Raw genomic sequence first — 15,551 nt, 5'->3', positions numbered from 1 at the left:
CTCTTCACTGAAGTCCTCGAGCACCTTTGTGTGTCAAACTTCCATGATCCATATAGGGATGATGAAAGTAGCAACTAGGATCCATCCCTTTTCTAATGCTAGGCACGATGCCACTCAGCCTGCCCTGGGTCTCCAGTTTAGAGTGATCACGCTACCATGATGGGGAGTGCTGCTCTGCCTTTGCCCTGCTAGCTCAGCAGGAAAAGCTGAAAGTACCTTCAGCACTGCTGTCTTGAATTTGTAAAGGGGATCTTATTGACTAGGTGTTGGAGGGGGCAGTGGGATAGTCCCTAGCAGGGAGGGCGGGAAAAGTGCACGCGTGCGAGGTTCGAGGCTGGCCTTTAAATCCAATCGCTTTCTAGCCCCACTGCATGGCTATGTGCCGTGTTGGCAGTGGGGCGAATGGCTCAGTTGGGGGGGGTGCCCTCTCAGAACAATGGCGCCACTGACTGCCCACCAAGCCTGCCGGGCTACCCCTCGGTGCGGCGGGGCAAGCAGGCGCTTGGCAGGTGCACGCCCGCCACGTGAGCCTGGGAACGGGCCCAGCATGGGGTTTTCGTGCAGCGCTTCTCGCCTCGGCCTCCAGGCCAGGAGCACCCCCTGGGGCCGAGAAAGCCGCTTCCCCCGAGGCGCTGGGGCTGCCCCGCCCGCGGAAAGGGCCCGGGCCGTGGGAGCAGCCGAGCCAGCAGGAGCCGCTTTCAGTTTTCCTTGAGGCGGCTGGTTACTGTTTAACATCCCCACCCACGTTTCAGTTTGTTTAGTAAATCGATCTGATGCTCGGGCTCAGCCTGGTGCCCTGTCGCCATTGAGCAAAGTTAATATCCCCCGCTCGAGCATATGGTAAAGGCTTTGCCAGCGAAACCAACCCAGCTCCCGCGGCCCGAGCAGGACGAGGGGCCCCCTGGGGGTTGGCGGGAGCCGTTCCCGGGGGATGCCGCCGCCGCCCTGACTTGCCGAGCTGCGACGCGAGAGGCAACGGAGCCGCCGCTGTGCCCAGCAGCAGGTAAGTTTCACTTGTGAGCCGGGAGTAACTGAGCGCCCCTCCCCCGCCACGCCGCTGCCCTTGCTTAGCACAGGGGCAGTCGGCTTCCCGGCCCAGCGCCCCAGGAGCCGCCGCTGCCGCCGCCGGCTTGGCTCGGGCTTCTTGGAAGCGGCGCCAAGTGCAAACGCAAAAAGCGGCTCTGGCTGCGCGAGGGAGAACAATGGTTTCCTGAGGGGGCGGGTCACGCGCCTCTGGGCGAGCTGCAGAAATCCATTTTGGGAGGGTGCCGCTGCAGGTTGCGGGGGGGCTGGGCCGCAGGCTGCCCACGAGGCGTTTAACGTGGAGCACAGGGAGAAAGCAGGGCACTGGCATATCGAGAGAAGGGCCAACGCGTTCCCACGACTCTAAACTATACTTGCTCTGGTAACAAGAGAGGGGAAGCTTTGCACAGGAAATGTGTTACCTTGCTGAGTTCCGGGCCTGAACCTCGTGACCACACGTGAAGTGGGCTGGTTTGTTATTGTAGGGTTGGTGATCACAATGGCACTTGGGAATTATTGAGGGCCTTATCAGGGCATGCTAAAGCACACCGATTCTTTTCCAAAGGTAAAAACATTGTCGCATAGGCGGGGGGAGGAAGAGCAAAGAATTATCTAGATTTCACACACAGATACCAGGTCAGGTTTTGGGGCCTACCGGTGCTTGCAACCTAAATAACAGAAGAACAATTTATGGTGCAGTCTATGATACTGGCTTCCATTCCTGGTAGTTGGCATGAGAAATAGGTTCACATATTTTATTCAACATATACTGTGCAGCAAAAATAACATAATTCTTCAAGTTAGTTTTCACATTTGCTATGGTCAATAATACCCCATCTCCATGCTAATGTGGGAAATTTCATTATATAGCTATCAAACACTGTCTTTTTTGTACTGTTGAGTGTATAATATGTATTTTAGAGTTACTGTCATTTCCATCTGTATTATGAAGCTAATAAAGTATTTTAAAGTGTCATCCATATTATTAATTGAGTTTCTGAAAACTCATTGCGTGAGCCAGATTGATTGTATTAAACAGTTTTCCAGGTTCCTGAATCTCTTGATTTTGGGATTCACTTAAGAGTCATTGGAGAAAAATATAAAGCACTAAATAATTCCCATGTCCCTTAAAAGTACTATTTTGGAGCTTTTGCAACATGCCCAAGAGAAATCTGAAACATTCAATTATATCCAGGTGTTGATAGAATATCATGAACAAGATAGTGTTGATTTTTCCTTTTTTATTGTGAGAGAAATGATAGAAAGCCTTTAAAATGGTCTTTTGTAACAGTCTAAACTTCCCATCATTTCTCTGTCTCTGAAGGTTTGACAGGAAAAAAGCATTTAAAAGGGCTATTCGTTGTCTGGTACTCAGTTCCCTGTCCCTCTCCTGCTCTCTCACTGATGCATACCAGCGGCTCACCTCATACACATAAAAAATATTAAGGTGTTGGACAAGATTGTAATGCAGTTATCTTGTTCAGAATGTTATCCTTCATTTTAGCAACTCACACATATGGAGCATATAGTTTCCTCCATTGGCTCCTTAGCTCAAAGCATAACTTTACCTAAAACTTATTCTTTATAAGAAAAGGGACATTCTGGGCCAAATTCCGCCCTGTTACACTAGTGTAAATCCAGAGTAACTAATAGACCTAATTCACTGTTTTGCTACAGCTCTTTTGTGCCACAAAGCCATCTTCCTAACTATACTCTTCAGCATAGGAGGAATCTCCAGGAAATGGGAGCCAACATAGTAGCTCTATGCCACCCTCAAAAGGTAACCCCCAGTATAGAAGGCATGGCTGGAGAAAAGGAAGCATGATTAGGGTGTGTGTGTGTGTGTGAGCTGGCAATCCCGAATTACCTGATCAGTCCCTTATGGATGTGCACAGTCAGACATAAATTATATCAGCCCTGAGGCTGCTCTAATCTCTCCTGGAGGTTGGTCTGGATCCTGACCCGGGTGAGGGTGTCTCAAGGTAATGTAAAGACATCTTTGCCCCTGTGCTTCTTCAGGTCCTATGCCTAAGAAAGGGCGTGGCATAGCCTACTTGATTTCAGTTGAGTCGCTGTGCATTTGCACCAATGTAAATGAGAATTTGAATGTCAATTTGCTTGAAGTGACTTATTCGGAATTTTGGTGAATATATTTGTTTAGCTACAAAACCAGTATCTACTTTAATCTTCTACTGACTTGCTGTATAAGAGCCTGATCCTGTAATGGTTTGAGTACACTCAGCTCCCATTGCGTCTCTCAGCAGACACTCAGATTTTTCAGTATTGGGCCTGAAAAAGAGGACCAATACATATTTTTGATGTTACATATTTATATATCCAGTATTATATGTCCTTCTACATTGTTTTTTTTGTTAGATATGGAGAAAACCAAAAATATTTCTTAAGCTTTTATTAATTCTTTTATAACATGTGAGATCACCAGTAAAATCAAACTTTTCTTTAAGGCATCCAAAATTAGTAACACAATAACTGGCATTTTTATTAATAACACCTGCTGCAAAAAAGGTGGTTCCATCTGGGGAATTTCTGAGTAGTCAGTAAAACATTGTGATTTCTGCTTATATGAAAAAAATCTGTTATATCAAGAATAAGAATAAGTATGATATGCGGATAGTTGAGTTAAGAATCAATCACTGGTATGATGCTGTCATTCTGAGCCAAATAGATTTTGATTTGGACCTCTTTAAAGTAAAATGGACAAGCTGAACTCCATTTGTTAATTTCTGCACCTGTGCTCTAGATGGTATATTCCATACCCTTTTCCCCCTCTTTCACTCCCTCTTCCCATAATACCATACAGTAATATAGCCTGTGGATTGGCTATTTGATAGCTTACTGGTTAGGCTATTTAGGGATCACACAATCTTAATTTTCAATAGTAGTAAGGGCCCTTTGCTAGCTAGTTTTACAGCTTATAAGGTTTTAAAGATCCTTTGATTAATTTCTTTTCACCTGTTATTTAATTGAGCAACTCAGCTATATGGAAGGCCATCTTTTGCTTCCTCAGTAAGTTTAAAAGCAGGTAAAGAGATCCTGTTTACAGTGACATTAAGGAGGAAAATGTAGGCAGAGTTGTATCTTACACAGCACTGCTTCTTGTTGCTGTCTGATACATAATGTTTGATGGCTACATTATTCCACTGTTTATATAGACTTTATTAGAAGGTAAAGATTGATATTATTTTGTGATAAATTGTCACTTCTTATCATAGATGGTGATTTTTTATATCTGTTATAAGAAAGCATTCCATAAGCAAATTGTATTTGTAACATACTATATGTTACACTTAACAACAGTATACACATTACACAGAACTTGTTTGGTGTGCGCATTATTCTGAATCATGCCTACATGTTTTACCATTTTAAAGTATCCTGTATCATGTAAAGTTTTGGGATGATTTGCATCACAACCAGAGAGTGTGCTTAATGAGCAGCATTTTTGACACATGAGAGATGTTTTAATGTGTCCTTCAACCGCTTTGTTTCAATCAATTATTTTTCATTTCAAAATTTCAATTAAAAAAGCAACAACAAAAAATTGGGTTGGATAGCGTATATAATGTCACAGCTGAAATCTATCAAACTGAAAGGCCCAGGCTACGTTTTCAAACCTTTTTCAATTGTCAATTTAAGTAAATTGAAAATGAAAGGTCTTGGTTTCAGGATTGGGCCATTGAAACACAAGCATGCTGCTTTCATTTTGTAGAAGGGCAATCTCCCGCCACATAGGTATTTTTAAAAGGTTCATTCATAATTCTCCCTTCACTGTTCTATTGGAAATGACAGAATTCATTATTTTGAGGTCCTGAACTATTTTTCTGCAACTCGGGTGATGAATTGTATGAAATTTAGTTCACAATATGACATGGCATCCCACGAGATTTTAAAATTCTAAGGGCTAGAGCCTTCCCTCTGTGGCACACCATTGGGAAGATCTAGAGAGCCTTAGTCCAGATCCTCTGCCCCATATCTCCCATGAACTAACAGGGAAGGATCTCTATCTAGTATTGACAGCAATTCTAAAAAGGGGGCTGGCACTCATGTTTGGTAATTTACCAGAGCTTTCCAGACAGCTAACACAGGCAACAGCATCCACTAGCCAGGGGTGCTTTCTGAATATTCAACCACATATTCCCTACTCCATGGTTGCCCTGGCCAACAGGATCCCAGCAGCAGAGGACACCTGCAAATAACTTTGCTCCTACTATCTATTCCTGCTGGGGCAAAATTTGGCTCCAAACTTGTATTTTAATTGAAAAGTCTTTATTTATACTACAAAAAGGGCTTCTAATTATTTTGCTGCATGTGTGAAAATACCTGACCAAACACAGGGGTGAGTTAGGGAAGATGGTCTTACTCTTCTAAGCTTCGCCTACAAAGTAAGCTATGCCCATATGAGTTGCGAAAGTGAGATACTGCTCACAGTAGATTGTACAGTATTAAAATTGTCTTGCCACTTGCTCCACCAGGCTCCTTGAGCTTGCACCCCCTTTGTGAGGGTTGAATATACCCATGGACTCTGCTAGGCTCCTCGGGCTTGGCTCATTCTTGACTTGCCAGGGGGCGGGAAAGCAGTGGTATCTTCCAAACACGATTCCATGTGTGGCACTAAAATGATACATCACTCAGTAAATTGTGCAGGTCTGTGATCCTCCCTTTCCTTTCTTACATGATATTGAATTGTCTGTTTCTGAGCCCTGCCTAACCTGCTCTGTAGGTGGACAGGGGAACAAAGGTACTCCATGTTCAAGTCTTTCTGATATGTCTTTTGGTATGTCAGTATTGATTGTTATATTTCTTATGTGAAATATACCAAACTGACAACTGCCTGGAGAGATTAAAGTCCTCTAGTTCACAGAACAGGTACAGTGGGGTAGAGCAACAGTACAGATTTACCTACACCGCCTCACCAACATACTTCATTCTAGGCATGAAGGGGTGAGAAATCCATGTCTATTTTATCTTTGCTAAGACTGCCAACAAGGATTCCAGGGGTGTTTGTTTTTGTAATGTGGCGATTCATCTGTTGAGAACTATACTGATATCAACTCATTTCATACAGGCTGCCAAGTGGGCATTAGATGCCAGACATTAATTTGCTGTTACTCTGCGCTAGATTTGAACCGGTAGCCTAGAGGAAAGCCTCCATAATTCCTTACAATCACATAAATCATTTACTATCCCATTTCAGTATTGGCCATCGTACTGAGTGGTTTCCTAAAATCTCTTAATGGAAATGGTCTTCCCTTTTGGAGGCTTTGGTCAGACAGACATACAATGATTCTGTTAGATTGATTTGAGATCTTTTGGGTTGGCTACCAGTTCAGTAATATTTTACAATGTTTGTTCAGTTGCTCTTCAGTCTGCACTTTTGAGAATGTCACCAGGAAAACTGAATTAATAATCTTTTTACTTTTGAACTATGCAAATACAATGGTTGTTTTTAATTGTTGACCAGACATTGCTGATAGCTGATGCCTATGTAATATGTATGTATATATGTTTTCTCTGTCACTATTTAGGATATCAGTTACTGGTTTCTGTTTTGGATGTTTAGATCCCAAAATGCATTGCACTCTTTCATAAAGAACTATATTTTTAAGAAGCTTTCACAATCTTCCGAGTGTCTTGTCACAGTTCACTTTTAACATTTTTCTTACTCTTCTGTTGTTGCTTTTGACTTTCATATATTTTTCTATTATTCTTGCTCCTTGCTTTGAGCTTCAGTGAGTTTCTATATTAATATTAAACATATAACTGTAACACGTGGTTTAGGTGAACTTGGAGACACATTTTTTGAGTCTCAAACAGATTTGAACTGCCAGAACTTGTTCTAACATAAATTCAAACCACAGCACTAGAATATCATAACAGGAATAATTTTGGCCATGACAATGCTGTTGACAAAAGAAATAATAAGAACAAAGATAAGAGATATAGTCAGCTTCAGCATCAGATTCTGCTTATTGTTTTAGAATCCTGTAGATAAATAAATAACCCCATCACAAAGGTGTACTATAAGACTTTAAATCAATACAAGGAATGACTAGTCATTATATCAAAAGGAAAAGGAATATACATAAAAATGGAACAGAAGGTCCTGTATTAGAATTTGCACAGAAGATGATACAGATGAGAGATGACTGGAAAAATAGGGGGGTGAGGGTTAAGGATGGGGTAGAAGATTTATTGATGTGAAAATGTGGAATGCCATTTGTTTACTCTACCTAGCTTCTGGACTAAAAATGAAACTTTGGAGTGAACTTTTTTTATTTTTATTTTTAGTGTGGTAGAATTAGGACCTACTCTTAAATTATTCACAACATATTTAAAACAAACTGACTTGATATTCTGCTATCTTTTATCAATTTATTAATATTATTTAACATTGAATATAGCAACATAGATTATAAAACCACTGAGGAATAATCCAATCTAGATTAGAAACAGGAGTTGAGGGCACTCAGCACTTCACAGGATCAGACCTTATTGAGAGGATGAGCACCCCAGAGAACTACAGGGGTTTTTTTTGTTTTGTTTTTTTGTTTGTTGTTGCTGGTTTCTTTGGTAAATCCGAGTATTTGTGGGGAAATGGCAAATTGGCAGCCTTGGAGAATGAGAACCTCTGTTTGTAAGGTAATACAGCATAGGCAGGAACAGTGCAAGTTTCTTCATACTGCTCCAAACTATGCCTCAGTCCTCAGCTGGAAGGGCCAAGAAGGTAATTCAGTCTTCATGCTGTCAGTCCTTCTTCACCCTGCTGTATCTGCCAACAAAGGAAAATGTAACAGTGCATTTTATGATTTGGACACTTGTCCACGAGAAACTTGACTGAGATCAGCAACTCAATTTAAATTTTGAACAATATATTGGCTAATGGCAAAATTTGAGAACAAGCAATTCTACTCTAGTAATGTTTTTTTCAATAGGAAGGCAATAAAGGCCCCTTTAAAAAAATTGAAGAAACATGGGAAACTTTAAATCAGTAAATTTATAGCCCAAGGACAAGGAGGTACTAAGTGGGTTACTAAAAGCAGGAAGCAGCTGAAAAAGGAATTCAAATTTTAACAAAAATTTCACCATGAGTTTTGTACATATAAAATTTAATAAGAGTTTTTATCTCCTTTTACTCTAATAGGTCAAGTAATTTATTTCCTGAGATGTATTTGAAGTTGAAAAAAAATAAGCTTGAAAATGAAATACGCTGCCAATACCCTGGCAAAGATCACTCTAAGTATGTATGGTATCACACAGAGTCAAATGAATGTTTTAAAATTAAGTTATATAATGTAGCAAAATCCTTGGCAGGAAGAAAATGAGCACAGCTCAGACTGGTTCGGAGAATAATAACAGCCTACTGCAGCAAATAGTTTAACCCTTGGCACTCTACACCTTTAGTTGCTTCACATTTTAGGCTAGACCCATTATTTCCCACCAAGGTAGTAGCTGATCAGGGTGCATCATATAACAGCTGTCACCAAGTATGTGCCGAATTGTTAAAACCCTCATGACATTAAGGTGATTCAGCAATCAGTCAAGACCATGTAGGTAAATGGACACGCAAAGGCTATTGACCATTTGGTACTAACAGGCTGGAGAAGGCCTGGAAGAGTGGCTCTGCTCTGAAGAGTGACTATAAAAATAGCATTTTCTTATTCAATAGCTGTGATCTCTGTGGGTAATCAAAGTAGTAGTTTTTATATTTTATCATCAGTCTATGGAAAAAGTCTTCTCCCACTCAGGTCAATGTGATTGAGGGGAAAAGCCCTAGTCATCTCTATGTCTGACCAAACAGTCCAATAACAAAATTCCCCGAAGGAGGGTTATGTTGTACACTTCCATATACAGACTATATCTGTAGGATTAAACCTTGTCCCACAACTACAGTTCATTTAACTGTGGATGAGCAAAGTAGCCCTATTATCATCACCTAGCTGAAGAACATGACTTACCCTGTAGTCCTTCAGTGAGAGAGAGGGCATTTTCTCTGGCTTTGGGGAAGCTGTCTTACTTGATAATGACTTTACTTTCCACAGTAACTATTCAGGATTTCTTAGTTTTCAATTATGATTTCCTCCCCATCGAATGAGGATAATGGTGTCTTTAAGGGACTAAATTCTCTTGCATCACAACTTACCTATGGTCTGATCCTATTGCCATTGAAGTCCAAACTCTAAGTGACTTCAGTGGGAACAGGATTGGCCCCTAAGATGAACACATGCCCAATGCAAGTCTTTTGTAGTCGCAGTGACTATAAAGGGACTGTAGTTTGCAGAGAACAAGCATTGTCAGAGAAACTGGTTGTATATGCAGGCTCATCCTTCAGTTTTGTGAGGGAATGAGGAATCTTAAGAGACAATCCAGGCTAATGGGCCATATTAAGAAAGAAGTTGCATGTATGTAGATTTTGAGAAGACCAAAGGACCTATGTGTATGTGAAAACACTAAAGGGACCATCAATGCCTGCCAGTGAGAATGCATTTTCACGAGGAAAATATGTGAGTATTTTTTTGGCACTAGTGTTGGTGCACTGGTGTAGACTAGACACAGGCATTTTTACCAGCATGTTACTGTTCCTGCACATAGGTTACAATTACGTAGTTTATAGCAGTAATGTAATTCCACTGGTGCTGAAAAACAATGACAAATTTTCCTAGTGTAGATAAGGTCTGAGAGTCAGTGTTTGTCTGAATCCTGCATTATCCATAGCTGGGGGTAAAATTGGTGGGTAATATGAGATTGCTAGTTGCCTGCCTTCTCACACTGATACAAAACATTTAATTCTGATATTGGTATCTGACATAGATCCCTGTTGAAAATCAATAACCTGCTTATAGCAGGAACCTTACATCTTGACCTAAACCCATTTAGAACCATTTTATATGCCACATTAGTTATGTAATTTAAGGGGGGGAACCTTCTCAACAATCTACTGTTAGTGTATTCAGTTTATTTATTTTTGTTTTTCCAGCCATAAGAGATGTTGATAACACTACTTGCACCTGGTAGTCTAAAAACATTTGTGTTTACATATTAAATACAGCAAAGGTTCTCAAATTGAGGTCCATGGAGCTCATGGTGGTGGTCTGCAGTGTGCTGGTGGGTAACGTACTGCCTCCTCTTCCTCAGCAGCAAGAACTAAGTTGTATTAGCAGAAGGTAAAAATAATTATTTTACTTTTCCACGTAAGCAGCTACTATAGTTGTCACAGGGATGTTACACAATTGTACATGAGAAGGTAGGTGGTCTGTATGTGTGAATAAAGTATAAATGGGTGGGAAGGTCATTCATCAGACAATCTCTTTATTAAAATATAGTTCACACTATGAAAAATTTAGAACCCCCAAAGTTTACCAATTGACATGATAAAGTACCATTGATTTTTGTGCAAAACTTCCAGTCAGTTCATTGCAAGTTCTATGCGCACGGCAAAGGTAGGATAAAGTGTCTACTTTTATTCATACTTTCAATTTGTAGTGGTGGAAAATCTTTGAAATTCCTTGCCGTAACCCTGGGGAACTACACTAAATAAAATAAATGGGAAAGGTTTGATTTTGACTTACAAGAAAGCTGAAGATAGGCATTATCTGAGTTAGAAAAGTCTTGAGTGTCACATGTAATAAGTGTGTTAAGAAATAAGGTTTAGTATGCTTAAGGTCCCCTGTTTTTGGTTTTTATTTTATTTATTTCCCCCCGGAATTTATCGGTGTTTATGACTACAACAACAAAAACAGGTGAATATCGGTGGAAAAAATATTAAATAATTTTCTGGGTAAATATTGGGGTTTATTTTGGTGGACAGAAGGACAGGGGGAAAAGTATTCAGTAGTTTAATGCTTTGATGAATGGTATTCAGTGCTCCAGAACTTAAACAGAACTCAAAATGCAGTGCCACCTCTGAGTTTAATAAAACAATATATCTGTAATCCCCAAATAATACTTTTCATTTGAATAAACAGTTTACTGTTGTAGACTTTTAGAACTATTACCCTGTAAACATTTATATTTAGTAATTGAGCCGTGCCATTTGCGGCGCATACACTCAACAACTTCATCCTCTCTCTTGTATTTGTTTTTTTTAAAACTTCCGAATACTTCCTTGTGTTTTGAAATCTATTCTGATACTAATTTTCTTTTTGTTTCCATTTTAGTGTGTCAGATTTTTAAAAACTGTAGTTATCTGTTAGCAGCTTGAAATGTGTATGTGGTGGGTGTGAGATTCATCAGTATGTTCAGAGCTTGCATGCATCCTGTTTGTTTATTGTGTGTATCTTCTAGACCAGTGGTTCCCAAACTTGTTCCGCCGCTTGTGCAGGGAAAGCCCCTGGCGGGCCGGGCCGGTTTGTTTACCTGCCGCGTCCGCAGGTTCGGCCGATCGCGGCTCCCAGTGTCCGCGGTTCGCCGCTCCAGGCCAATGGGAGCTGCTGGAAGCGGCGGCCAGTACGTCCCTAGGCCCGCGCTGCTTCCAGCAGCTCCCATTGGCCTGGAGCGGCGAACCGCGGACACTGGGAGCCGCGATCGGCCGAACCTGCGGACGCGGCAGGTAAACAAACTGGCCCAGCCCGCCAGGGGCTTTCCCCGCACAAGCGGCGGAACAAGTTTGGGAACCACTGATCTAGACTAATACATAGCCTTACTTCAACAAGCAGATTTGCATATATACATGGACTAATGTATTATTGTGATACATTTATCTCATGCAATGTATTGTATTTTCCTAATAAAACAAGTTATTTTTTATATATTTGAATGATAGAAAAGTAGGATGAAAATTGGAAGAAAAACAAATAATACTTTTTCTTAAAACCCAGAATTTAAACAGAAAACAAAGGGGCTTAAGTATGTTTTATAAATACGGTGATGTCTATTTTTCCAGTGTCTTGAGATGTGCAGAAATACCCAACCATATACATGAATATCTAGTTATGCTTGTAAGAAAAAAGATACAGTATTATTTTTAGTAAATGTTTGATTATTACCACAAACTTACTTAAAACTGATGCATTTTTAAATTATATGCATGTCTATGCTTTACTAGAGTCAGTCAGTAAAATGCCTTGTTTTATCTTTAGGAATTTCATTTAATTCATTAAAACCCTATTTGTGTTTACTCAACTGATTTTTATTTTTAAGAATGAGTCTCTACTAAAATGACAGTGGAGACAATAAAAATCTCATATTTTGGGACTTCTTAAATCGGGGTTTAAAATAAGTAAATTGGTTGAGCTGGTTAGATAATCTGGTACTTGGTAACATACCTCTCAAATTTACCTCATCTCATCATTTATTTTAATCCCAAAATGATCTATGTTCTACATAAATGAGATATCCCATGACTTTCATTGTTGACAATTATTTACATCGAGAATAAAGAATCATAAAGCTGAGATAATAGAATTATTGAAGGAACAAATCCTACAGCATTTTTAATTTCCTGCCTGTTTTTGTGTTTCCTTATTTTGTCACACATTGCATCCCACATTTGGCCCTAGTACACTTGAGTGTACCAAGCAGTGTTGAGCTTTCCACAATTCACATGCACCTCCCAAATCTACAGGGTTATAATTAACATCACATTAATTAAGGGGATTTTTTTAACTCTTGATTTTTCTACAAATATTTTTCCATTGACTGACATAGCTACAATCATACCTAAATAGTCTTGTCATAGTTGACTCAAGCTGTATGTGTGTGACAGTCACTTTAGGAATTGGTATTAAGAAATAGGTAAGAGGTACAGTTACTTATAGGATATTTTTTGTGTGGCATAAGCTGGTCATAGATACCTGACTGTTTTGGAGCAGTCAGCCAGCCTTTGCAGGAAAGATGGAGAAAGAAGCAACTTGTTTTAGCAGCAGCATGCGAAACTGCAGGATGCCATGTTGTTCCTATTCTGGCAGAACTGTGTTGCTGTCAGCTGCACTAGAACTGCTGCTAAGTGCTCCCTTTAGAAAAAGGAAGGGAAGGGATCCAGGAGGAATGCTGGAGGAGAATTCTCTCCATGTTTTGTCTCCTAGTTCCAGTCACAACCTCATTCCCTGCCAACATTTGTTGTAGCCTGTCCATAACTGAGTGGGTCTGTGGCACCAACAGTACAGAAGTGAGCTGGCTAAGCAGAAGTGTGTGCATTGTATCTTTTCCAAGGGTGTAGCAGGGGCCACAATGTGTCTGGGATAGAGTGAGGGGATCCAAGGAGACCAGTGGTAGACAAGTATAGGAAACAGAGAGGAATTAGAGAGAAATCAGATCAAAGAGTCTGGAGCGAGCCTACTGAGAGTTTTAAAAGTCAGGAAGACCCTTTTAACCTGGATCTTGAAATGAATGGGGAGCCAGTGGAGTCATTTCAGGATGGCAGTGATGTGGTTGTGATTCTTTGTACATGTAAGAGGGTGACTAACAGTAGTCTGTTCAGGCTGAAGTTGGGAAGCTTGCATTTGGAGGCCACAGAATTACAATAGTCAGGGTGAACGGAGATGAAGGCAGAGATGGAGTCAAGGCAATTCGTGTTCAAGTGCAGTGTTCCAGGAATGGAGAAGGCAGATTTGCAAGCAGAGGGATGTGGGAAGAGAAGAAAAGGTCAAACATGACACTAACATTACTGAGAGTGGAAGCAAATCAAAAAGAAGAGAAAAGAAATAAAGGAGATGAAACTGTTTTGGGACACAAACCTGATACATTTTGTCACAGGAAGCTGAAAGGAAGCCATACATTTATTTGAACTGGACAGGAAGAGGGTGAAGAGAGAAAGAGAGAAGTCCTAAAGGGTGTTAAACATTTGTATAGTTGATAGAGCAAAAGCAATGGTTAAAATTATAGGGAGAGCATTGATGGCTGCAGTTGAAATGCCCAAGAGAAGTTAATAAGATAATGATCAGAAGAAACAAGGTACATAGGCAAAGGCGGATTATGGATTTGTGGGGACCTGGGCAAGAGCAAGTGGGGGCCCCTCCCCACTGCTTCTGCCTGAAGTCTCCCCAGCACTCCTGCCAGAGAGCTGGGTTGGGGCGCGGGGGCTTCCCCCACCCACCCAGCGGTCCTGCTGGGGAGTGGGTTTGGGGTGCGGGGACTTCCCCCACTCCCCAACTGGAGTGGCAGGTGGAGGGGGCAGGCATTTATTTTTTGGTACTATCTGCATGTAAGGCATTTCTTACTTGCTTACCAACACAGGACCACTATTCCAGTTCTGTTTATTTGTTAAAATAAAGTCCAGTTCAACCAGTTTTGTGATATGAAATTGTTAACCTGATTTTTAAACATTGTTTCAAATGAAGGGTACCAATAATTTCGTCTAGAACTGTATATCTCATTTTGTACATTAGAGATAATTCAGTTGATTTAATTTTAAAAAATAATAAAAAATCAGATGGGTTCACTCACCATTCTGTTAATGAGATATTTGTGCCTATCTTATAGCCACAAGTCTTTCAATCTTGGGATGAATGTTTCAGAAGGATACTTGGAGCGTCTTTCCAATGCTCAACCATTTGCGGTATTTTGTTTTCGTTGCAGTCATCACTGAAAATCCAATTTCAGAGAGATATGTGGAGCGGAACAGGAGCAAAGTTTTGACAGTGAGTTCACTGAGTTGTGGGTATTCACTTCTGACTTTGAGCCAGAAAATAGATAGTCACTTCGTGAAACTGTAACTTCAGATCCTCATCCCTTGACAGTTCCAGTAACTTGTCCTCCAAAGATGGCGACAGAGAGGTCTCAGTTTCTAGAGAGGAGAATGGATCACAAGCCCATTGCTTTCCTTTCCATGGATCAGAGTCTGATGGGAAATAGTCCTTGAACTTTTGAAGAGTTGATTTTAGATGGGATGCAATTATTTCATGTAGGAGAGGCAGATCCACATCTTTACTGTCATCAATAGCCAGAAATGCAAAAGATGGGAACGTGTAATAACAGTTGCACCCCACTCTCTCTTTCTAGACTTGGAGCTTTTTTTTTTAGAGTCCGTGATCTTGTCAGCCAATACAAAGACACTTGACATACTTTCCTGTATAGAGAGATTGAGCTGATTGAAGTGATCAAATATATCTGCCAAATATGCAAGCTTGGCGAGCCATTGTAAGTCCTGAAAGTATGCTGCCGGAGGAGACTTCTTTTGAGACAGAAAGGCTTCCAGTTCACATTGCAATTCATACACTTGATTTAATACTTTGCCATGGGATAACCACTGCACTTCAACGTGTAAGAGTAAGTAATGGTATTTGGACCCCATTTCTTCACACATTGTAGCAAAGATGTGAGAATTGAGTCAATTTGCTTTCACAAAATTCACAATTTTAACAACCATACAGAGGACGTCATTAAGCTCTTAAGACAATTTCTTGGCTGCCAAGACCTTTTGAGGAATGAAGCAGTGTTCCATCACTCTCGCCACTAAACCTGAATGTCTACGTGTCATTGCGGCCGCTCTGTCAGTGCAAATTCCAGCGCAGCAGTCCCACTATAATCTAGGTCCTGTCACCTACTTGTTTAAGATCCAGAAGATTTCAGCA

The 15,551-nt window shown here is 40.7% G+C and overlaps 1 protein-coding gene across 2 annotated transcripts in view; it reads left to right on the top strand.

Moving 5' to 3' along the window:
- Positions 1-756: 756 nt before the first annotated feature.
- HNF4G (hepatocyte nuclear factor 4 gamma) overlaps positions 757-15,551 on the top strand; it is an 80,050-nt gene continuing 65,255 nt past the window's right edge. Inside the window, exon 1 of one of the 2 annotated variants that reach the window (XM_074944210.1) lies at positions 757-1,003. In XM_074944210.1, coding sequence (XP_074800311.1) covers positions 838-1,003 — 166 coding nt within the window. In that variant the 5' untranslated portion in view covers positions 757-837. Of the gene's footprint in view, positions 1,004-2,700; positions 2,804-15,551 lie in introns of those variants that run through there. The other variant, XM_074944212.1, reaches the window with a different exon arrangement.

Source organism: Natator depressus, chromosome 2 (genome assembly GCF_965152275.1).
Source record: "Natator depressus isolate rNatDep1 chromosome 2, rNatDep2.hap1, whole genome shotgun sequence".
NCBI lineage: Eukaryota > Metazoa > Chordata > Testudines > Cheloniidae > Natator > Natator depressus.
This window is presented reverse-complemented; position numbering and strand designations above follow the sequence as displayed.